Here is a 26,275-nt window from a genome sequence, read left to right on the forward strand (position 1 = left end):
TTGAAAAAAAAAAAAGATTACTTTATAATTATTGTAAAAATATCAAAAATACTGAAACAATCTTCTTACAATTGAATGAGGGAAAGATTTTTCACCATCAGTACAGCGCAGTTCGAGCGATCATTTTGTTTCTACGAGTAAATCTGGGAGATCCGTCGGACTTTGCCGTTGTATTTTTCTTCATGGTAACGGCGGGAGGTTTACGCGATGTTCAATAAGGGGTGGAACAATCTCTCTCTTTCTCTCCCGGCATGGCACATGCAATCCGATTACCGCGTATAGCGGTAAATGCGTCTCGGTAAATCGAGCAAACACGAAGGTCTATTCATTTCGTCTCTCTTCGTCTTCTTCTTGCGCTCCATCTCACCCTCGTTAAATAAATAAATTACGGGGAAAAACGACGGTACGAAATGAGGAAATAAATGAGTTTTATGGGGACAACAAAGTGTGTATAGATCGATTATCGTTTATCGGCCTAATACGTAACTTCGACCAAGGCCATTCACGCAACGGAAGCTCCGCGCGTTGTAGGTCTTCGTGGCCGCTGATGTTCCGCGCTCGATATATCCCAGGCGAAGCTTTAACAGTGTCAACCTCCTAAATTCTCTTTAGAATATCGAACGCCGCTGTAAAATTAAATCCTTGGGCATCCGGGAGGCTCTCAAATCCTTTCTTTATCCTTACACATCTGCAAAAAAAAATCTTAAGAATATACGAACTAACGCGATTTTAATCTTACTTTTTCAGAGTAATTTATCTTGAATAGCTTCTTTTTCTCTAATTGAGATCGTGCTAAAAGCAAAATGTCTTTTGCAAAATGGAAATGATGTCATGCTAACGCTCAGTGAATAGGGATTATAAAAATAGCTTGAAAACGAGATGATATATATAAGGAGATTTCGCTCTTTTCATTGCTTTGAATTTTATTCTTGGACTTTCGAAGTTTCCCCTGCGCGGTCTAAAATCAATCCAGGTTTTCCGTCCTCGGAAGTAATACACTTCGAGGGATGTGAGTTTATTTCTCCGAAGGACGGAGCGAAGCCGATTGAAACCCAGCCTCACCCGGCCTTTTAAAAGAAACGCGGACGAATGCGGCAGGATACAATTCCCTCGCAGGAAATTACGTCTGCGAGTCCGCGCGTCAGTGGAGCGCTTCATTAACACGCGGTGCTATTTTCCACGCGCTTTTAAACCGCGGGGGATCAATATTCATTGTCGTCACCGTTGATATCGTCGATGTTGTTAAATGCTCGAGGGGACGCATTATCACTGATATGGGTTTCCAAGGGATAGGTATCGATACAAGATTTCGTATCACGACCGGAAATACGGAGAGTCAAGGCCGCGACGAGATCCGGAGATCGGAACGTCGTCGGACGGTTCCAAGGGAGTCTGATCAAGATCCGATGAGGGTCCGGCGAGATAAACCGCATCCAGATAGATAGAGGGTGTGCGTATTAGTGGTGCGTATAGGATTTGGCGGACGTCAATAGAGTCGCAATTAATAGTTTTCGCTCGTACCTTACTTGTTCTAATTAAGGCATCCCGGGTGTCCCGGTACGCGCCAATCGCTTCCGCAGGGCCGGCGCGAGAGATCAGATCGGATATTTTCAAGGAGTCACTCATCATTCATCACTGAAAATAATGGTTAAGATATATTTATCTCTATATAATTTATTAAGAACAAAAATAATCGGATCCGCACTATATTTATTAATTTATTAAGAAGAGAGAAAGTAATATAATTGTATGTTAATTAATTAAATTAATTTTCATTAAATAAATTATATTTAATTATACCAGATAGCGTTGCAAAAAGCAACTATATTATTCTAGTCATAAGAAGAATGAAAACGAAACTATAGTTCCAAGAACATTCTTACTAATCTCTCAGAGCAATCTTTTAGTTAAACCAATTAAGTCTTATTAACTCTCTTTATTTTGAAAGATCGCAATTCTTATGCTCTTGCAATTTTTCGTCGCAAATGCTATTAGTTAGAGATATCGATTTATTAAAGGTTTTATTTCTTTTTTATTCTACTTTCATTAATGTAGGTTGTACAACACAAATGTATAGCTTTTTTATTTGAAATTACATTGTATATAATTTTTAAATAATATATTAGATTGTGCATCTCTCTTAGAAAGTTAGCTTTTATCATCAGCTTCTTACAATTTCTATTGTAAAAAAGTTTTTCAATTCTCCTGTAAAGTTCAGATCGTTATATAGCTTCGCCCAAAGCTTTAAAGCAGATAAACGAACCTTCTTCACTATCTTCTATCTTGATATTTAACGATACAATGCGGTTAATTCATGCGTTTCTCATCGAGTCTATCGTGGCGCTAAAAAATCTACTGTCGACCCTGCGCATTCCTTTTGCCATTGGCCCATATTCGTCTAAATATCGCGCCGTACCCGAGGCAGTTAGGGTCGCGGCCACCGAAAGTGGTGAATGGCGAGGCCGCTGTCACCCATGAAAAAACGTCGCGCCTCTTCGTCGACGTATCTCGTCCCGATTCCAAAAAGCTTCCGCAGCATCTCAAGGCCGACGACTTCCACGTGTGCCCCTTCAGCATCATCTCTTTGAGGAGGGTGAGAAATGTATCTGTTCATGTTTCTCTTCACTTTTATATTTTGTCATATAAAATTTGTATAAAAACGGTATAGTTATATATTTAATCACAAGCATAAATTTGAAAAATAAGTCACCGTTTTGTCGGACTGTACAATTTCACAATGACAGCAGGATAACAATAAGAATTCTTTAAAATTTTGCTCGCAAATAAGATAAAAATCGCTAGGAATGTCCCCGGGATAATACCAAAGTTATTTATATCAATATCTTGTGATATCAAAGATATCCAGAAGATCAACGCCGAAGAAAATACCTACGACAATGACTTACCAAATGAATTGATAATCCGAGAAGCACAGAAATCCTTTCGACGATAGCGATCGATATAAAACTAATCCTCTTTAATCCTCGGGGCAACAATCGAATGGTCTCTCGAATCTCCCTTTCTTGTCGAAGACAACGATTTCGGTACACTGCGTAAAACAATCTGTAAATTGCGATTACACTTTGTGTTTTTCCGGCATTACATCATTCCACAATTTGTAAACGACAGAATTAATCGATCGCTCCCGAATAAAGAAGCGTGTTATCGACTTTTTTGTGGCCGATTAAATCTGGACATCGCAGATCAGACGATCGTAATCTCTCTCGACATCCATCTACGTTGATAACAAATATATCTCGAATGACACTTTAAATACCTATAAATATAATCATTCTATTAGACGTTTTAAAGTGTATGTAAATATAGACATTTCAACATAATGTTGTTTTTAAAATAAAATATACGCATACATGTGTATCTCTCCAGAAGATTATAATTTAGAACGGATAAATAGAGCTAAAGTAAATTACAAACTTGAATTTTAAAGGTCAAAGCGATATTAAAAGAATGCTATGAGGGACAAGAAGTAAAAAGTAATCTTTTGAAGAACGCAAAATTTAAATGTGTTATTTTATTTTAAATGGATTGGATTATGGTTTAATGAACTATTCTATTTTAAATGAAATTTAGATTGCGTAAGATCTTATTGAAATATTTTTAAGAACTTTAACGATTTGTTGAAAATATTAAAAGACGTATATTCCAACTCAGATTGTATTTCTTATCTAAATAGCTTTTGGAAGGAAAAATATAATTTACATAATAAGTCGATACATATATGTCGTTTATTTTTGGACTTTGTACTCGCGATCGCAATCGAAAGCCGTGCACGTGTCTGTCAACGAGTCAGTAACGCGTTTGTCAACATCGAATCAATCGATTCTTTTTAATCGGGATAAAATACTTTACTACTCTCATACAATAAATGATTCAGACACCCGCAAAAGGCTTCCCTAGATATTTCAGCAGCCTCAATTATAAATTAAGTCCGACAAAGATGAATATTTCATGTTTCGTCCGATAAATATGAGAATTTCACGTTTTTATAGAAAATTTTATAAAGATATAAATTTTAACATCAGTTCCAATAAAGTTTTAATTATTTAATAATGAGATATCAGAAAAAATTCTATATTAAATAAAGTACATTTTATTAGTTTTATGTATTAAATATTTAAATGTTTTTTGCCTTAAAAATAATTTATATTATATAATTAATATTATTTTTCCACGTCAAAATATTTTCTTATTATTTAATTGTATTAAAATTCAATCTAATAATAATAGTTAATTAAAAATTATATTTCAACGATTCGATTCATTTCGATTTAGATAAAATTTCGTCGATTTGATTCGATTCAAATTCGATTCGAAAAAGGAAATAAAATTCAATTAAAAAATTAAAAAAATCTAATTTTTGTATATCTTTATGGTGTTGGTACAATCCGAAACAAAGAGATGATTAATTTTTTTCAAGTTTAAAGTAGTATTTGACTCCGATTAGATTTGTCCGTAAAAATCTTTCCGCCGATCTGATTTCGCGACTATTTACGTATGTAAAATTCTTTTCCGTTCAGGTGTGTGTGGACGCGTTATCGTTTTATATATAAATAGCACGTTGCACGTTGAACTGATCTTGTCACGCAATCGCTGGCGCCTTCGCTTTCGGAAACGCGGAATTGCCCACAATTATTTTGTACTTGCGAGATGAGCGACGATGACGAATCGCCGTTTTTGTATATATTCTTATCACATGGAAAATTCCAAGAAAACATGGGATCAATCGCGTAGATAATAAATAGGCACCGGTAAGCGCCGTCTTTGTCACTTCCCTATTGGCCCTCGGCGATCGCCAGATAATGCCGTTCGTAGTGGAGGTTTTATTTGTCAAGAGAGAAGCGCGACAGACAAATAATACGTAAGAAATGGGGGGAAAGTGGCATCTTTTACACGTGCTACCGTTTTATGACCTTTTAACGTCGCACTGGCGTTTTTACGAGTAAGCCGTTGGCGGGTTCACGTTCCTCGAACATGATACTCCGAATATCTCGGAGCTGTATGTTATGATTAAGGTATCTCAGGTTGATGCAAAAGGTCTGGCATATTTGTCAAGTAAAATCGAAAACAAATTTACAGTGAAGCAAAATTGCCGTCGCGGGCTCTTCTTCATTTAGACAGAAATTTTTCAATTATATATATATATATATTTTGTGGTATTTTATTTAAATTTACCGAAATAAAGTTTGAAGGAGTAATTCATCTGCTTTACTTGTAAAGCTCTGACAATTCTATAGTATAATATCAAATTGTTTTTATAAATGTGAGAAACGCGAATGTTGTTTTGCACAATCAATAGTATGATTTATATTCTGCACAATAATTTTATAAAATTGTTAAGATTTTGACAATAATCTTTTATTATCGATTTATTAAACATTTTATAAAATTACCTAACAATTTCGAGGCATTCTATATATCTTTTTTTCAGCTATATCGAACGTTCGCGTTATTGTTTCCGAACTCAGACTCACGTGACGGTTTCCTATATCCCAATACGAGATATGACATCTTTGACATCACAAACCTTTCTGTATGACGCATCTCAATGAATGTGCATCTCGTTAATACCTGAAATCGGGAAATCGTTATCTTCTGTATTTAAGCGCGAGGAATCACTCAGATTCACGTGAATGATAGATCTCTTAATTAGTCTTAATACGGTAATAAAGTATTGCTAAGATGTTACATAGAAAGTCAGACCCGTGAAAAATGTATGAATATATAAAAATGAATAGATTGGCGATTGTTGATAGATAAATTAAGAAGGTAATTTATAAAATGTATGGATAATGAATAGATTTATGATTGTCGATAAATCAAGAAAATAATAAAAAAAATGTATAAAGCTAAAAGAAGGTTACCCGGCCAGTGAAACAATGTATTTTACATTTTAACAATTAACAGTTCTAAAAAAATTGCCTTACAAAGTGATGGGCAAGGACAATCGAAAATAACGAATTAAAAATGAATAAATAATTTATTGCGTGTTGAACGTCGAAAATATTCGCCGCAGCGAATACGCAGCTTTATTCACGTGATTGATAAATAATATATTCATAATTCACATGCAATAATAAATTAATATGACAGGTGACTTTAGGTAATATATGTTTGATGCTGCAGATCTCTTATCTCTTATCATCTTATGACTGAAACTCGAACAAATTAATGACGTAATAAAATATTGCCCGCATGACACAATTTCACGAAGGGACGTTATCTTGTGAAATTGCGACGAAATAATAACGATCAAACAAGCAAAAAGTGCTTGTCAACTTCCGCGTGCTCGGATCGTAAATTATGTGTTTGTGAGTTTACGTCATAAATATAGCAATCATTTTGCATTAGGCGTACACGTTTATTATGCATCCAGAAATTATCGCCAAAAATTAACGAACAAATTTTAATCGAAAAACCATGCAAAATACTGATAAATATTTATTAATAATAATTAAAAAAAGATCAATACGTTATGCGATAAAAAATCTATGAAAATATAACTTGGATTTTTATTTACCTCCTTCGGCTTAATTCTTTGTTGCACAAATTTTTCTGTTTAATATTTTGAATGTTAATATATGGAGGTTTTTGGGGTTGCTAATTGTAAATTAAAATTTAATAAATCAAAATGGCGGATATATGTCAGCCAAGTTAAAAGAAAAATTATAAAATTTTATACATAAAAGTTTTTTAGGTTTTTGATTTTAAATCTACAGTCAGAATATGAAAATACAAAGCAAAGTGTTAAGTTCCAATTTTAATAAAATTTTACATACACATAGGTGAGGTAAATAGATGAGTTTAGAAATTATCAGTGATATAGCGGAAAAATTAATTACATACATTTATGTTATTCTTGTATGCATACAAGTCTTAGAAACGTATAACGATACGATAAATACATAAAGCAATTATGAGATAAAACACAGGAAAGCTGCGAAAAAGTAGGTGTTCCTATATAGGGACATTATGCAACAAAGGGTTAAGGATAGAATAATCGAACACAGTTATTAAAAATGTGGCCATTAGTAAGTAACAGTTTACGTTAAATTTATATTTAATTATATTTAATGTATAAATTAGTTTTTTTTTAATTGCAGAATGTTTCTTACCACACTTACCAGTTGACCCGTGTCGACTTATCTTCTCCTTTTTTTTTAGATTGTTCAAATCATCATAAAGCCGTCTTTTATATGCCTTTAAATCCCTTACTTTCTTTCCACGCGGATTTTCTTATTTTGGGAAAATCCGAAGGCTCCTCAGCCCCTCTTCTCGCGGAGGCGGATGATATCTTATCTCACAAATCAGTCAAGGTGCGCGAAGCAATCCATGGTCCATGATCATTCGTCCGATCGCGACCGCGCGAAGAAGCGGCTGCTCGCCGACCGTCCGGGTTTCTTTTCGCAGAGAGACGGAAACTTCGCGAAGAGAGGAACTTCTCGCAGAGTTCTTCTGACTGACTACTGATCTTGCTGTTCGCCGATCGACGTCGCTTTCCCAGGGGTGGTAGTCCAACATCAGGGGTGGAATTCACGGTAGCGACGCCGACAGGATACCACCTTGGCTGTTCACCGTTCACCAATGAACGTGGGGCGTCGCCCTTGTCAAGTACAACATCGCGGCAACTGCAGTAGCAGCACCAGGAAGCGACGGCACTGCGACGGCACGTCCACGAAGGAGAACTTCCGACGCGCGAGCACCTGCAGAACGTCCAGCGATTTAAGCGGCGATCATGGGTAAGTTCCACCTCGAGATGTTCGACTATTTCATTAATGATTAATTATTATTATCATGAATAATCATCAGTATTTTGTGTTCAGTTATTTTGAGGTTTTTCTGTGAAAATTTTTATATCTCGCAATCGTATTTTCTAACAATTTCTATTTCAAATTTAATAAAAAATGTAAAAATGATTTAGTTGAAAGGTGTTATTCACTTTTTTTTTATTTTTCTTGTTATAGGACTCGACTTCCTGGCAGACGGAGGTGCCGACTTCGAGCATGCAATCACCGTAACAGGTAAGGAGAATTCTGTGAAAAAATTAAATATCTAATAATCTAATTTCAAAGACCAAGTGCTTATTAATCATGCAATTTTACCACAGTTTGAGACATTTCATAAAATTTTACGACAATTTATAAGCGTTATCGAAATCTAAAAAAAAGAATCTAAAGACATCAGAACTTTTGCGGGATCGATCATCTCGCGCAAGATGATCCTTAATATTGATTACAATTCTCCATCAAATCCATCAAATTTTCAAATCATGGATCTTATCAAATCCAATGTGCGTTAGGTTTTGGAAGGTTCCATTACATGCTGCTCGCCGTCTGCGGCCTGATTTATATGGACACGGCGATCGGCGTGACGATACTTTCGTTCGTACTTCCGGCGGCGCAATGCGACCTGGAGATGGACTCTACCGCGAAGGGTTGGCTGACTGCTTCTCCGATGCTAGGTCGGTGTTTGTCTCGTCTCTCGTTTCGTCGGCGCCAGCCTTTATTTATCGAAGAACATCGTTTAGATTGATATGTGAGATACTTTTGCAGGTATGTTGATTGGATCGTACATATGGGGATGCCTGGCTGACACGAAGGGTAGGAAAATCGTGTTGATAGCTACGCTGCTGATGGACGGCGTCGTGGGCATCGTGTCTTCGTTCGTTCAGTACTTCTGGGTGTTCCTGATCTTCCGGTTCTTCAACGGCTTCGCGTGAGTATGGATAGGATAGACTCTCTGCTAAAAATGAAGTCAATTTTTCGTTAACGAAAATGTCGAGAATAAACATTTAAATCAGAATTTTCTAATTAATAGGGGACTTATTGTTAGCCAATAGAATTAGAACACTGTTAAAATAAAGCCCACTTGAAATTACCTAAGAAATGTGTTGGGCATCTATTTTTATTCCCCTGAAGTTTAATATAAATCCTATAATTGTTTGTAAACGCTTGTACCTCGAAACTAGAAATTAAAATGCTTATTATAGCTCGCCTCATTTTCGTTAAATTGACTTTGCTCTTATTGAAAAATCTGTCATTCAAATAAAAATGGAGAATCAATCATTAAGATTATTATCATGCACATATAGAATAATATGTAGAAAGTTCTGTATACATGATATGATATAATATAATATAATATAATATAATATAATATAATATAATATAATATAATATAATATAATATAATATAATATAATATAATATAATATAATATAATATAATATAATATAATATAATATAATATAATATAATATAATATAATATAATATAATATAATATAATATAATATAATATAATATAATATAATATAATATAATATAATATAATATAATATAAAGTTATAACATTAAATTAACAAAGTTTCGATCGTTACGCAGTGTGACCGGCGCCATGGGCATCTGCTTTCCGTATCTCGGCGAGTTTCAACCCACGAAATACCGCGAACGCTGTCTCTGCTGGATGGAGATGTTCTGGACAGTCGGCGTGATAGTTTTGCCGCGTAAGTATAATTTCCGTCCCTTATCAATCTACCTTTAAGAGGCAAAAATCCAAGAAGTCGGAATCCAAGTCGAAATCATTTCTAGTGATCGCTTGGCTGATCATCCCTATGGACCTCACTATCGTGAGCGAGACGTTCTACTTTAAGTCCTGGAATCTCTTTGTCGCGCTCTGCGCTCTGCCATCGCTCATGCTCGGCCTGTGGCTATTTGCTTTCCCCGAGAGCCCGAAGTTTCTGCTGGAGTGCGGCGAGACCGATGCCGCCCTCGAGGTGTTCAAGTGGATTTACTCGAGAAACACCGGCGCCGATCCAGAAACCTATCCGGTAACATTATTTTAACTTTTTCATTCTAGAAATGATGAAAGGCAATAATTCTAAGTATTCTTACATGTATGTCTTCCTAGAATTTAAATAAAAAAATTAATATAGATTTTTCATGTAGACTGCTTTATAAACAATAGCAATTGATAACAATCTTAAATACTTTATAAGTGTCTAATGAACGTTAATGGTGAAATAAGATATGCGTGACTAAAAAAAAAGCGATTTTTAGTTCATTATTTTCAGGTATTTAGAGAACGTGGAAGGGACTAAGTTTAAAAAAATAAAATATATTTTATTTTATCCTCTTTTTTTCTCTCCTGGTTCTGCAGGTGAAGTGTTTGCAAGAGAAGGCGAAGGACAAAAGCACCAGATCGCTGAAGCTGCACAAGCGGAAGGATCTGAAGGTCCTGTTCGCGGAAATACGTGATCTGACAAGCGCGCTCTGCAAGCCGCCCTATTTGCGCAACACCGCGCTCGCTTGCGCTATTCAATTTGGACTCACCAGTAGCTATTACACACTGATGGTCTGGTTCCCGGAATTGTTTACTAGGTAAATCTTTTAATTGATGCGCGTCAATTCTTTTGAATTCTTAGGCCGGAAGAAGCTCTTTAAATATAAAATCATAATAACGAGAGAACGTATGTTGTAGTTGTAAACGCAAATAAAATTTAAAAATATAATATAAAATATAAAGGGCATTTTGTACCACTAAAAATAAGTCTCTTTTCTATTCTCTTCTTCTTTTCTTTTTTCTTCCTGCCAATAATTCCGCTTAAGGGTCGATTCAGACACAACCGTGCCGTACCCGTATCGTTAACATTAGACAAGGATGGAGACAATAGGTATACTTGTCTGATATTTCTATTTCGTGCACGGTACGGATACGGCACGGCTGTGTCTGAATCGACCCTAAACTTTCACCGACCGTCTTCTTTAACGGTCTAATTTTGTTTCGCTTATGCAACTTGCAATATCTTAGTGCTAATTTAATCCCCGTTTGCGTTGTATTCAATAGATTCGAGCAGTTCGAGCACGCGAATCCCGGCGAGACCACGTCGGTGTGCATAGTGTCCTCTCTGCCGGACAACACGACCTTCTTCGACCCTTACGGATGCGATACGATAATCGCGCCCTCCGTTTATCTGCACACCGTGTACATCGGCCTCGCGTGTATTCCCGGCTCGATTATCCTACCCCTTTTCGTGCACAAACTGGGCGCAAAGTTCTTCCTGAGTGAGTGATAATATTTGACTTGGGATACCCTTGGATACCCTTAAGGGACAGAAGGAGAAATCGATCGGGCAGCTATTTAGATAAATATGTCCAATTAGATTCCGATTCTCATAACAAAATTAGATTAGAGTCTAATAATTTGAATCTAATTAGATCTCTAAAACGTTTGTTTAAATTTTGAGACCTTAATATTTTCATATAATTAGATTCCAATTAGAATTAAACGAGACGCGCGCTACGTTACATTTTCAGTCGTGTCGCTGGTGGTTTCCGGCGCGGTGACGGTGGGCTTCTACTACGTGGTAAATTCGACGCAGAACCTGGTGCTCTCGTGCGTATTCGAGGCCCTCACGTCTCTCGGAATCTCTCTAGTCTACTGCGTGATCGTCGACATGTTTCCGACGAATCTCAGGTGAGCAAATTGCGATTCGAACGCCTTCAGTTCTTCTGATTTTTGGGATTCATTAATCCGGTGTCACGTTACAGAGTGATGGCCGCGGCTCTGTCAATGACCATGGGGCGTCTAGGTGCTCTGATCGGCAACCTGGTGTTCGGTTATCTGATCGATTTAGCCTGCGTGATCCCCATCATACTGTTCGCCGCGTTTCTCTTCGGTAAGAAGATCTTTACAGTACCTGAAGTTTGATTCTCTGATCAGGACCTAAATGTTTAAATTCTTCCCCGAACATGCGCGGATAGAAGAGCGTTATTTGGTCTCTTGTCTTATTTGTATAAATATTAATTAGTTTTTATACTAAGTGAGTCATGACTATGTTAACAATATCAAGTATAAAATAAATAAGAAATGTATCAATATACGGATGGGCTGGATCTTTTTTGTGTCGGCTAATATTATTTGCGTGAATTTATATCAAGAGACACGGTAGTGTCTCGCGCCATACATTTTTCGCCCAGCAAACTATCTTTTGCAATGGTTTTAAAGATTCATATTGGTATCAATGTTATTAAATTGATTATCAATTTAATTATGTGATTGTACTATTCTAGCTTTAACTTGAGACTGCGTTTCAAAACCGGTAATAGCGACGCGTAGTTTGCTGGGCGAAAAATGTACATAAATTCATGCGAATAATATTATTAGACGCAAAAGATCCAGCTCGACAGTATATCTATATTGGCATATTTCGCTTTTTACTTAATTGAGTTCTGTTCGTGTTCCATGAATATACGAATACTGAGCGATATTAACTTATCTGCTTACTGTAACCATTTAATTTGTTCGCTAGAACCGTTTCGACTATAAGATTTTACATTAGTGATTCTAATGTGTATGAGATGTAGAAAATAAGTGTAGCTTAATCCACTCGAATACAGTGATATAATAATATAATTCGATTTCAGCCTGCGGTATCTTCTCGTTTCTGTTGCCGAGGACGGGGAAGGACACGCTGGAATAGCAGAGGGAGAATCTTTCTCGTGTTTTTGCTCGGACGACCTGAGGAATCTGTGCTTTGGACTACTCTCTCTTTTCTCGCGGTGTTCGTTGTATTTATTAATAAATTTATTTGCTAAAAAAGAAACACGAGTTTATTCGTATCTCCTCTCTGAAGACGATGCGCGAACGGGAGGCCCTGCAAAGTCAGAATTTATTTTCCATTTCTATATTTAAAGGAAGAGAACATATTAAAGTTTCAACTAAATCTGAGCACGGACGTTTTCGGAAGTACAGCCACAACATATGTCAAGGTCAAGGTCATCGGAGGTGCCTCCCCTAAAATGTATAATTACCCTATTTTCTTTATATATTTACTCGCATATGTGCGGGATTAAAAAATCCCTCTTCAATTAAATCCTAATCGCGCGCGTGTTAAAACCCTCAATTCTAGGTTGCGTTCGAAAACTTTACTCGGGTGCACACCGCGTCGTTCTGTCTTTGTTCAATTTTTAGTAAGTAACAAAGATAGAACAATGCGGTGTGCATCCGAGTAAAGTTTTCGAACGCAGCCCTAACATTTCCCAAAAGCTCAAGTGATAATATCACTTTGAGATATCCCGCTGGATTAACCAGCAAATCAGGTCCTTTATATGAATCGTATCGCGATCTGAATTAAAATATTAGATTTATACTAAATTGTAATACGGGTAGGTAGGACAATGGAAATGGATAGAGAGGTACATACTACTATAAATTGGAATATGGGTAGGTAGGTAGGGATACGGGCATACGGGTAGGTAGGGATTCGGGTAGGTAGGTGGTATGTCGATGGTAGATACGTTCGTTTTCCGACACTGCTGATAAAACATTATTTTGGTGTGCGTCCGCGCTACATCTGCAAATGTATCGGTGTGTTATACATATATTCTCTCTGATATATACTACATTTGCAGATGTAGCACGGATGCGCACCAAAATAATGTTTTATCGGCAGTGTCGGAAAATGAACGTGGCTACGTAGTACCAATTTCGAAAATGGATGTACTGGCGGTAGCGTACAGGCAGTGTTGCCAGAGTTAGTACAATTGTACTAGATTTAGTACTTTTGTACCTCATAGAAGTTAGCCGGACAACTTCGACTTATGCAATTTTTTTCTTTTTTACGAATTGTTAAGTACACAGTACGTTTGAATCTCGTAGTGCCTCGGGCATTCTAGCTGCGCGACCCGTTTCTGTTGCCTTCCGGTGACTGTGCGTACAGGGCCCGAGGCCCGAAAAAGGCCGGGATGGCCTCTCTGTCCATAGTGTATAGGCAGGTATAGAGTATAGGTCAGCTGACATGTTTATTTTGAATTTTGAACATGTTTGTGAAACGGTTATTGTTCAGATAACATTTGTCGATTATTAAAACAGAAAAATATTACTTCTTAAAAAGAATAAATCTCTATAATAAAGTGTATTACGTTAAGTGTATTACGTTATTATTTTAACTATATCGGATTTGAATTGTTCGAATTTCTCTGATATATTTTATTTATAGGCTTGAAAAATTTAAACATTTAAATATTTTAAATATTTTAGATATTTTAAAATTTAAATATTTAAATATTTTAAAATTCAATTATTTTAAATTTTGAATTTGCTATTCGAATTAGAACTCAGACACAATGAAAGGAATAAGGAACAAGAAATTAAACATAGCCGCATCGTTTTTCAAGACGCACAGCTACTCTCTTTTTTCAAGATACGGAATTCTCTCTATGTTTAATTCCTTGTTCCTTATTTTTCTCATTGTGTATGAGCCCTTATTTAACACTACGTGGACACTGTGTTTTTTGAAGCACTCACCTGGACACCCTGGGACTTTCAAGTCTAAAAAGTTTTGAACGTGTTTCTGTGTTACAAAAAATCTATAAAAATTAATGTATTATCTTTAAGGTTTCAAAGAGTGATTTCTATACTTACATAAGGCCGGAACTGTCGCAATTTTTTTTTAAACGTTATAGGAGAAAACTGTAAAGTATGAAAAATTGACTGTGTCTTAAAAGGCTTATGGTATGGGCCACACAAAGTGTTAAATTACAAAAACACCGGAAAATTCCAAATACTATCTTCAACAGATATATAAGATGTTTGTAGAAAAAATGACCATTAATAAGTTATCGAGAGCGATAACTTAATAGATCTGTAGATAATTCAATATTCTACTGCAGTTGAAATTTTACCAATGATTAACACGTTATATTGCTTTGTCCAAAAATTAATTTACGTTAAACTATGTATATTTTTATATTAAATAATTATAAGATTGTATATAATATTAGAAATATGTTTTTATTTAAATCTATAAATTTTTGCAATATATGGTGCATCACACATAATATTATACTAGAGATTAGACTTATTATACATAGATTCATAGATTATTATTTTTATGAAAGAAGAGATATAAGTTGGAGAGCGAAACACATATACATACAAGAAAAATATTACATGAATGACTGTTGAGTTACGTGTAGGTAAACATGCGAGCAGAACGTGGCAGTCAAGCACGATCGTTTATTTTCGTATTCATATAATTAAAATATCTTTTTAATGATAGAACTTCAGATAGTTTTTGATAATTTTAGAAATCTTAATGTTTAGGAACAGTCTCCTGCTATAATAGTTCTTAAGCAAACTTTGAATAAATTTTTTCTGTGCTTTCTTCCTTAATTTTTTCTTCTTTCTGATTATTAAAACTATAATAACACTTTTAATTTTTTCTTAAAAAACTTTCTAAATAAGACAACTATTTATCATAATGACTCAAATTTTTATTATATTTAATATCTTATCAATTAGGATTGGTAAAAACAGACTTCTTATAATAAGTAAGAGTCACTTGAAGACAGTGACAACAGAAATTTTTTAAAGTTTTTACTTTTTTATTAATCTATACTATTATTATAAAGCAACAGGGTTTGCATTTTTTTTGTTCGCTATGATCTCGGAAACCAATGGACCGAATTTTTACCAAACGTATATGAAATAGGGGTAGAATTTCCCGGGGAGTGCTATAGGGTGTATAGTTTTTTGTTACCGATCTTCTGGAAACCGGTTTTTCTAATTTCTTCAATTTTTCGGGAAATAATTGGCCGAATCTCAAAGAATTATAGATCAAGCAGGGGCAGAATTTTTCGGGGAGTGCTATAAACTGTATAATTTTTCGTTACCGATCTTTTTGGAAGCCGGTACGGAAATTTTTTCAATTTTTCGGGAATTTATTGACCGAATCTTAAAGAAGTAGTGGTAGAATTTTACGGGGAGTGCCATGATGTGTTTGTCAGTGTTGTCAACCAACAGTTTTTGTTACCGATATTTTTGGAAACCGGTTTTTTTAATTTTTCCAATTTTTAGGGAAATAATTGATTGAATCTCAAAACATTATACATGAAGAAGGAGTATAATTTCCCGGGGAGTGCTATAAAGTGTACTATTTTTTGTTACCGATCTTTTTGGAAACCGGTTTGGAATGACCGAATCTCAAAGAATTGTACATAAAGTAGGGGTTGAATTTCCCGGGGAGTGCCATAAAGTATATAATTTTTCGTTACCGATCTTTTAAAAACCAGTTTTTTTAATTTTTTCAATTTTTCAGGAAATAATAAGGGGGGAGGGGGAGGGGAGAGGGAGGGAAAGAAAGAGAGACTATTTGCGTGTCTTAATACACATGTTCTCCGGGGCGAAGCCCGGCGAGGCATGCTAGTATCTTTATAGTCGCAATACTTCAAATTTGAAACAACTCTCTCTTTCTTTTTTTCTCTTTGTGTGCTTTACTATTCATGGTTTAATCTATCTATTTTTGTACAAAATAAAACACGCATGTGTGTATGTGTTATGGCATATTCGGTATTTAAAATAATCTGAAAAAGAATGACGGCGCCGTCACTTTCATAAAATTAGGAAAACTCAAAGACACAACGAAAAAACGAAAAAAGAAAATAGCGCTGACCGGCGTAACTGGACATCAAATATACACCCTCGGGAAGATACGAGCATCCATATACGATTAGGCAAGGAAAAAATACGGCATACAATGTACGTAGTACAAGATGATTTCCCGATGGACCACCAAGGTATTCTGGGAATCAATTTCCTGAAAAAACATCAAGCCGTACCCAATCACGCCAAAAATCGATTAAAAATCGGTACCGCGACATTAAAATTACAGCCGTATCTCGAAAGTTTACCTACTTTACCACCGCGTAGCGAGACAATAATATCCGCGATAATCAAGACAAATAAAGTAGTAGGTATCGTAAGAGGCAAAGAAGTAATTCCGAGAGTATTTATCGGTAACTGTAGGGTAAAACCGATAGACTTTATCTGCCCAATAAGCATATAGGAAACGTTACTGAAAAGCCCGTCGAAATTATCACACCGCATGTAACTCTAGAAGAGGTGCCGGTGAATGACACGGTTGAGGTACTCACATTACCCGCGACGGAAGAGCGCAAATCAATTCAAGAACAACGCGAGAAACGTAAAAAACGCATAAAAATCTTAAATAATAGAGAAGGAAAGATGTTAGAGCAGAGATGCGACAATTTCTGCGATGTACTTCATTTGGAAAACGATAAGCTAACACACACCACGGCGGTGAAACATGAGATCACGACGCGAGCTCATAGCGCGCCGGCGAACATCCGCCTACCCGAGAAGCATAAAGAAAAAGTAAATAAAAAATCTGACGTTTCAAGAGAAATAAAATTACGCATCGTTATACATTTTCTCATCCTCTATCAGCACCTCACACAGGAGCGTCGGCGTCGTCCGTACCACCGTACGAAGTGACGCAATTTATCAACGAGCCAGGTATCTATTTCGAGAGAATCGGACACCTGCAGCAAACGAAGGCAATTAGCGTGGAAATTAGCGATACGAATAGACGTAACCGCATTAAAAATCAGACACCAACAGCTCCAAAGATACCTAGAGAATACCGAGGAACTTTGCAGTTATGCCACTGGAGACGTCAAAAATAAATGCCAGATTGCTCTCCGGACCTATAAGAGAAAAAACGATAAAACGACACGCGCCCTAGAACACTTACAAACAATTTACAAGTCACCCGTAATTAAGCGAGAGTTAATCAATGCCATTGGAGAGATTAGTAAAACTCTATTTGGTACCATGGATGCTGAAGACGCAAAAACAATCAACGAGCAATTACAAATACTTAATAATCAGCAAGAGACGCTACAGCACGCAGCGAAGAACCAGCTGAAGATCATCAACTCCACATTAGGACACATGGAAAAATTGGAGCAGACGCTATCCCACAACGAAAATTTATTGGCAAACGTCACCAGGAAACTACACGATCAATTCATACACCGAGAGGAAATAGACGAACAAATAATACTGATAACCGACTATCTGACATATGCAAAAAATAACATCCTAATTACACGCGTACTTCCCATAGGGAACATAATCGTAGAATTACAGGAAGCAACCTTACACTTAGCCAAAGGATTGAACTTCCCATTTAAAATTCAGATCGGAAACTGGAACATTGCACTATACAAAAATACATAGACGTAAGCGCGTTGTTACGTCCGGGACGTCGGAGTGGGTTTGAGTGAAATGTTAAACCGTTTCGAATTCTTCAAGATGAACGCGAAGGTAAGTGAGACTCTATTTTAATTTCTTTCGCGCTTTGGGTCGCGCTGCATTCTCGAAGGATGAGACGAATTTCTTGCGTTAATATTTCTGAGCGGATGACGCGAGGTTTCGAACGCGTTTCGGCTGCCGGGGACGTTTGTCGCGAACTGGGGTCGTCTGGCACATCGGCGGGAAGCTCGGCTGTTACACCCCGTGACGGAACGGTGTTAAATATTTTTGGGTCGAATTCTCCGGCCGTATAGTAGGCTCGCCGAAGCCTTTTCAACTGGTGGGCCTGTCCCGAGCGCCTCGAACGCACCATAGGTGATGGCAGACTTACCGTAAGTTGGCTTACAAAATGGTTCTGGATCTTGTTTGCTATGTGTATATCGGCTTCCTTCGTGGTTAGCTCGTTTGCAAGGTTGTGTGGTTGTGTGCGTGTGTCGAATCCTCGTGCCAGAGTGGAAGTGTGTGTGACCCTTAGTGCTAGCGAGTAGTTAAGTTACTCGATAATCGGTATTTCCGAATCGGTTTTTATTTTATAATTTCAGAATCGAGGAAAAATTAGAGGAGCTTAGAGAACGCCCTGTGGGAGGCGCGCATCTAAGGTAAGGACCTGTCGAGAACGCCCTGCGATAGGCGCGCATCGACGCGAGGATCAAGCTTAGGATCGTCGAGAGGTAAGTTGAACACAATTATTGATGGAATATATTGCAACTGATTTATTGCTAACTGTCTTTTTGTTCTTTTTACAGATGGTCTCTCGGCACCATCAACAACGACGCACGCGACTAAGAGACACTTCTCGGCAATGAAAACGCTCGCGGTTAAGTTCTTTCAGCTGTGAAAGCGCTCGCGGCTAATAAGTGCCTTCGGCGGTGAACGCGCTCACGGCTAAGTTCTTTCGGCGGTGAGCGGCTCGCGGCTAAGTGCCTTCGGGAGTGAACGCGCTCGCGGCTAAGTTCTTTCGGCGGTGTACGCTCTCGCGACTAAGTTCGTTAGGCTCACTGTGCTCTAGAATAATAATGACTGCCGTAAACGGAATGCGAGTACTGACTGCCTACTATCGGCTCGCAGGGTCTGTATTTATACCCCTAGTTCGGCGGCGTCCCGGGGTAAGGGACTACGGTACGCGGGAAAATCACGTGAGACCATCCGAGTATCGCGTGATTTTGCGAGAGCGACGTGTGCCGGCGCCTACTATGAATATTACACTTAATAAAGGAACTTTTCAACTTATATGCTAGTTTAACTACTTTAATAATCTACATTTATATTTGACTATACTGACGACTTGAGTTGTAACAATATCGCAATCATTCCGCGTCGTTCGTTTATTTAATCGAATTTTGTGTGCCGAAGCGAAGATACGATGCTCGCGCGCGAATGTTGATTGGTTTCAAGGCGTTCTGGTGTAGTGCGAGACCCTTTTCAATGGTTTCGCACGTAACAGCGTACTACGACAATGAAAACGTGTATACTATCCTAGCGTTCCCAATAGCAGCATACCCGATATACGAAATTATAAAAATTACTCCCGTACCAATACACAACGACCATAATGTATTCACATTACTAGAACCCTCACACGCGCTGTTAGGAATAAACCGGGAAAAACATATAATTATCTAGTATTAAAGGAAAACGAGCTAAACAGATGTAAGCGTGATGATCGAAGCTACTACCGTAATATGTGATCAAAATTTCCCTGTATACCGTGTAACTGCGAATGCACCAAGCAAAGTGCAACTTTTTGTAAAAGCGTTTAAATATATAGAAAACCGTAGACAACGCCACATCTTTTCAACATCAAAAAGATCAGAGATAACGATTCAATGTAATGAACTTCCCGGAAGTAAAATTAAAATTGAAAAAACTGGAAAAATTACATTGCGCGATAACTGTAAATTAACTACACCTGACATATTTCTAGAAACAAACAACCGAATTTATACCAAACATATACAAATGTATTTACCGGAATTTAATGCAACTCATACCTTTAGAGGAAAGTATAACTTTAGACAACAGATTAGACTCTGAGAAAGAAATCAAGTTAGAACCAGTAATCAGAGATCCGTCAGAATTAATAAAGTTAAGTTTAAGCCTAGATAAAATTAATAAAAAGAAGTGGAAAATAACCAGCCAAGCATCTTTGCAAATAAGAATATTGTATATCCTGTAGGTTCCGCGACCCTACTTGTAGCCGTAGTAAGCGTTATACTGGTAGTCATTTATATAATAAAGAAAAAAAGGGAAACATTAAGAAGCTAAAGCGGGAAATCATAGCATACATATTAGCCCCTCAAGGAAAAAAAACACAAATAAATAAATAACGAAAAACTTCGTAAACCTCAGGTTTTTCTTTTTCCGCGGGGGAAGGAATGTTGTGAGCGCACAACGAATTAGAGATTAAGTATTGCACTTGGCAACTCCGAGTTGCTGACGCGAAGACCTGCATAAGTTTCGGGAATGACCAAATATGGTCATCCCGGACATCACCTGCCCGTTAGACCTTTGATCGCGGTATCAAAAACACTGACAAATAAGACAGCAATACCGAGCGGATAAAGCGCCCGCCTTTCCGACGAGCGGCGGGCAGTCGTCAGTTATAACAACGAAACGGTAACGTGCGTCTAACATATAAAAGTGTTTTAACTTCGCGAGTATCGGAACTAGAATAAAGGAGAACTGTTGTAAAATATCAAAGGGAAATATATTTGGCTCAATTGTGATACACATCGTGACGACTTATTCTCCGACCCGGTATCCTAGAATCCTGTGCCGAAACACTCTCCGTTTACGGCACAACATCATACATTTTACTAAAACACCAAAATATTCGAGAAAATTAATTTTCTTGAGATCATTTTAAAGAAAAATGATAATAAAACATATCTACACTTAATCAGGGCTATTTTTTGTGTGCATAGCTTAAAGCTAAGTAACGTTAACAGAAACAATTAAAAACTGTAAGTTTCAAGAAAAATAATAATAAAAATGGTAATAAACATTATAATAAGACATATATAACTACATATATAACTACTTTTTATGTGCATAGCCTAAATAAGGTATCAAAGTATAACGTTGATAGAAACAATTAAAAACTGTACATTTTTATTTCAATATTGGGTCAATAAAAATATGTGCATTACTAAATTCTATTGTCCAGTCATATATTGAAGAATTTATTCATCATCTTGTACAACTGTTGTTTTTTCGGACACGTAAAGTCCATCCAAAAACTTTCTAATATCCTTATTCTTTACCGTCGTTGACTGTTGAATGAGAGCAGCTAAAATATAGAATACAATGTTTAACGTTGCCAAGTTTATTTATTTGTTCGAAAACTACCGGTACTTATATGTATTAAAGTATTTACCTGAACGAGATACGTCCTCCAAGGAATTTCCTTCTATGATCAACTCGTCCTTCTGTTTGCCGGAATTTGCGACAGTCACACCTGGTGCCATTTTGACACGGCGTATGAATTTCTCGCCCAAAAAGTTACGGATTTCTATAACTGTATTACTCTCTGTAGTCACGCAATTAATAGGAAAGTGGGCGTATACAGCTCGCATTTTATATTGGTAGCCTTTTGTTACGCCTTTAAGCATATTCTCGATATGCGAGCACACGGTACGAACAGCAGCTAATTCTTCTTTCGTACCGGACCATTTTTCTACCTTCAGTAACCTCGGGCTGATCATCTAAAATACAGAATAAAGAATATTCACTTATAAGACATAAATACAAATATTGCAACATTTTGATATAAATTGCAAATATTTCAGATGTTGATTTATCATTTATGGGAAATGAAGGGGAATCCAAATTCTCATCACAATGGATACAATTACTCCAGTTTGTTCGTTTAAAATTAGACGATTACTGGAAGACAATTTTTCAAGAAACACGTACATCACATCTTTTGTAATAATAATATTCTACTTACACGAATGTCAAGCGCAAGGTGCTTGAAGAATCGTTTCAATACACCTCTTGGTCCTTTCACCGTTACTAGACGGGATTTGACGGTAACAGTCAATCCCTTTGGGATTTTAACCGTTTGATTAGTATCGGTTTTCTTCATTCTGTAACATAAATAATTTTATATATTTACACTTTTTGTAATATACGACCTATGCCTAGACTGCCATAAGATATAGTACCCAGGTAGCAGAATAACGTCTAAAGACGTCTAATTGACGTCCAGAGACATCATTAAGACGTTATTAAGGGGTAAAGCCACTCTAGAATTTTCAAAAAATTGATTTTTTTTTTGGTTAAACGATGCTTTAAGGTCTTAGAAATAAGGTACACTTGGTTTCAAAGCTCGGAAAAATCTCTATTATCCCTTTTTCGTAATCCGTCTGCCGCCGCGTTCACATCTGTGAATGGTGAAACTGAAACTTTAAACGCGTTTTTCTCGAAATCGCTTTTTTAAAGTTGGGCGGAATCAGAACTCGAACACCTTTTATCCGATTGACTTGAAATTTTGAGTGAAACTTTACAATAACATTATCTTTAGAAGTACCTAGGGATTTTGCGATAAGTTGAACAAAACTTTTTTTATAAACAATTTTGTGCGACATTTTTTAGCGAAAAATGAAGCACTTTTTTCCAACATGCACCATTCTTACAAAAAATGATATTTCGCAATTCCCCTAGGTACTACTATAGAAAAACTTATATATTTTTCAAAAATCTTTGAATTTTTGTTCCAGCTCAGAAATTATAGGAGCTTCGATTCCGCCCGTTGGACGCCTTCCGCAAAAAGGCACTTTGGAGCAATGGCTTTGGTGCCGCCATTTTGGCAATAAATAATTAATAAAATTTTTTTTATACTTTAATATATAGATAATAAATAGAATTAAACCGATTTTTATTTATGATTATTGTATTTCTGAAAAAAATTATCAAAAATTGGCTTTTTTTTGGGACTCTAGAGTGGCGTTACCCCTTAAGACGTCATTTGACGTCACTCTGCTACCTGGTACTGTAATTATAGAATACAACAGTATTGACAGTAGCGATTATCTATATAGCTGCTAGATTTTTTAAAGTCCTGATAATTATGTTTCCGTTAAAGAATACGATAAATATAAATTAAGTATGAAAATACAAATATGTAGGTGTGTCTTTAATTACAAAAGTTTGAAAACTACGTGCTACAATTGTTTATATTTACTACCCTTTTATCAATAAATATAGCGCTATTAAAAATAAGAACTTTTATTCTCACTGTACAAAATAACTTGTAATAAGAATATATCGCTGTCAATTTGATCGTTTATTGTAATACACAGGTGGAACACATTCTTTACGATTCTCAATAGTTTACTAGCTTATAGGTTAGATCAGGTTAGTAGCGCTTATATACCCCATGTTCACACGAATCGATAGATAGATGAATAGAAGTTGCGTGATTTTTCGCAAATTTGCGTATTAATTTTTCATATGTACCTTCGCTTGTATATATGCCTTTATTTAAATAAAAATACATGTAAATCTCAAAGCGACTCGACAATCATAGACGCGTGTGCACCTCGTTATTAGACGGCTAATAAAAAAAAAGATAATATTTTGCGGCGAAAGAGTGAAATACGATAATGCAAAAAACACACAATGTCGAATTATTATATTCGACGCATCGACGGATTGATGCGGATTCTACAAAATATTTTTCATCGTAAAAACTACTTACCTCCACCTTACCTCGTGGTCCACCATACACCGGAAAAGTGTTACCAGGTGATCTGTGCGACCTCCCCCTAGGCTTATTTCGTTTCCCCCTAGAAATCTCCTAAATAGCCTCTATTTTGACAGACCAATGTGCCACCTTCCAATGAAAAGAAATCATCAGATGGCGCTGCAATTCTTTTGAATTTTTTAAAATTGATATATATATTTATCATTAAGTATTTAATATTTATAATTATTATTATATATAAAACTGTATAAATATAACACAACCAACATATATATACTTAATGATATTATAAAGTCTTTATATAAAACTAGATAACTATTACTAAATTTCCTTCATTTACGTAATGTGCATGCAAATGAGATCTTCAAGAATGAACACGTTTCTTAAATCTAAATTTGATTAAACCCGAATTATATCGCAGTTATAAGTTCTCAAGTTCTGGTTTCCGGCCTCATTTTTCGGGAAAAACATCTAACATTGCAACGTCATTTTCATTTATATTAGTGTAAATAGTTTCAGTGTTGAAACGCTTCAACATGGTAGCAGTAGGCTTAAAATCATAGCAGTTAATGTTCAGAGTGAGGCGGATATGCATAATTGCCTCTACCATTGAAATCGACATTTTGTTCCGCAACTTGTCCTTTACTATACTCATTATAGAGAAGGCGCGTTTGACTGAAGCATTCGAAAATGGAAGACTTAACAGAGCAAGCACAAGCTTGGAAATATTTTCAAATCGTTTTGTTCCGCCAGCGTCTTTGATATCATACACTTCCGCCCAAAAGCTTTCAGTGCTTGTACAATTTTTAACTTGTGCAGTGTGAAGAAGGTTCCACTCTCGTATCGTACAGTCTATATTAGTATTACACACACTTTTTTTTAATTCTGAGGCAATTTCAGTTATATCTGCTTTGATTTGAGAAGAGGCTGATTCTGGCGAAAAAGTAGATATTTTCTCGAGTATTTTAATGTTCTCTGGAATTCTCTTCTGTAACTCTGAACATAGCAAGCTCAAAAAGTCTCTACACCGTTCTTTGACCTGAATGACAGTTTCTGGCTTCATGCTAGCACTCAGATTATTAAACTCATACCCAAAGTTCATGCATTGGAGGGGCATTAAATATTGTTTAAAATCAAAAATAGCTAATTCGTATCGCGATATTTTTTGCAGCCTTGAAGGAACAACAATATCCTAAAAAATCTCCCAAAGATTTTTTTCTCCTATTTCTCCACTAAACCAGATAAAATATCCCTAGATCTAGGAGAAAATCTCCTAACTTGGCAACACAAAGATCGAGGCACGGAGAGGGGAAATCTACCAACGCATACCAACGCTCGTATGCTTCGTACAGAGAGAAGAATGAGTCACCTCTGTGAAGTTGGCCGGACAACTTCAACGTATCGAACTTTAATTAAGGGTCGACAGGAGTAACACTACCGACCTCTGTCGGGTTGCTTAGCTGCGAGTCCGTATATTATTTATTATAAATTTTTTAAGAGCCAAAATGGAAAATCCGGCTCTGTACCAGCTTGCGGCTGATCTTACTGATTAAAACGAGCATAAGTGAAATGAGATTCGTTAATTAATTTGGCTAAAGTTTGGGAAAAGCCGTTCCTAAGCAGCTTTGCAGGCTTGCTTAGAGCTGCAAAGCTGGTCAACCGCCGTGGCGGAAAAAATTTCTATGAATAACTACAAAATTTAACTAGAAATAGAAATTTGTACATTTTTGTTGAAATATTTAATTTTTTGTAGAAATGGTTATTTTTTGTAGAAATATCTACGAAATAGTACCACAAATTACAATGTTCTCAAATAAAGAAATTATTGCAAGTAGTATTTTATGAAAAACTACAATTTATAAAAAATAGTACAAAGATCTACAAATTTTAAAAATTTAAGAAGAAACAAAATCTTAAAAAATTAAAACATCTGCTTACTTGTAGAATACTACAAAAATTTACAAAAGTGTTCCAATTCTAGCATTTTCATGTAGGATTTTGTAGTATTTCTTAAATTCATGTAGAATTTAATAGATTCTGGCAATTATATTTTATAGTTTTTTAAATTTTGTAGAAATATTTCCGCCAGGGCGTTTTCCCAGAAAATAGAAAAAACCGTATGCGTATAATGCCCGGACATATCACCTCTGTGCCACTAGTCGGAACAATTGTATTTATCACCCAAATTGACTTTGATAGGGCTCAATCGACGCGGAATCGTTTGGTGGTCACGAATATTATCATTAAAACGTTTGGTGGTCAATCGTTTTTCTAAGAAATAGAAAAAACCGTACTCTCACGCCATTGGTCGTATGACTCCGTGACGTTAGCTCGGTTATTTGATGGATAAACATTATTTATCAATCAAATTGACTTTCATACGGCTCAATCGATGCGGAATCGTTTGGTGGTCACGAATATCATCAGTAAAACG

The 26,275-nt window shown here is 36.3% G+C and overlaps 2 protein-coding genes and 1 long non-coding RNA gene across 3 annotated transcripts; 1 reads left to right on the forward strand and 2 right to left on the reverse strand.

Moving 5' to 3' along the window:
- Nucleotides 1-6: 6 nt before the first annotated feature.
- On the reverse strand, nt 7-3,184 carry LOC139821263 (uncharacterized). The gene is made up of 4 exons (XR_011734220.1): nt 2,907-3,184; nt 2,264-2,582; nt 1,522-1,635; nt 7-688 (listed from the first exon to the last, which is right to left on the reverse strand). It is a non-coding gene; the product is annotated as an uncharacterized lncRNA (long non-coding RNA).
- Nucleotides 3,185-7,354: 4,170 nt separating this feature from the next.
- On the forward strand, nt 7,355-12,621 carry LOC139821262 (synaptic vesicle glycoprotein 2B). Its single transcript, XM_071792168.1, has 11 exons — nt 7,355-7,757; nt 7,983-8,039; nt 8,318-8,479; nt 8,571-8,733; nt 9,401-9,522; nt 9,608-9,846; nt 10,176-10,396; nt 10,863-11,080; nt 11,333-11,492; nt 11,567-11,694; nt 12,443-12,621. Exons 1-11 carry the CDS (start codon nt 7,754-7,756, stop codon nt 12,496-12,498), a joined length of 1,530 nt encoding a protein of 509 aa, XP_071648269.1. The 5' UTR covers nt 7,355-7,753; the 3' UTR covers nt 12,499-12,621.
- Nucleotides 12,622-21,287: 8,666 nt separating this feature from the next.
- LOC139821594 (large ribosomal subunit protein uL6-like) lies at nt 21,288-23,876 on the reverse strand. Its single transcript, XM_071792762.1, has 4 exons — nt 23,836-23,876; nt 22,084-22,222; nt 21,511-21,838; nt 21,288-21,423 (listed from the first exon to the last, which is right to left on the reverse strand). The coding sequence occupies exons 1-4, from the start codon at nt 23,859-23,861 to the stop codon at nt 21,317-21,319; spliced, it is 600 nt and encodes a 199-aa protein (XP_071648863.1). The 5' UTR covers nt 23,862-23,876; the 3' UTR covers nt 21,288-21,316.
- Between the last annotated feature and the right edge of the window lie 2,399 nt (nt 23,877-26,275).

This window comes from Temnothorax longispinosus, chromosome 11 (genome assembly GCF_030848805.1).
Source record: "Temnothorax longispinosus isolate EJ_2023e chromosome 11, Tlon_JGU_v1, whole genome shotgun sequence".
Lineage (NCBI taxonomy): Eukaryota > Metazoa > Arthropoda > Insecta > Hymenoptera > Formicidae > Temnothorax > Temnothorax longispinosus.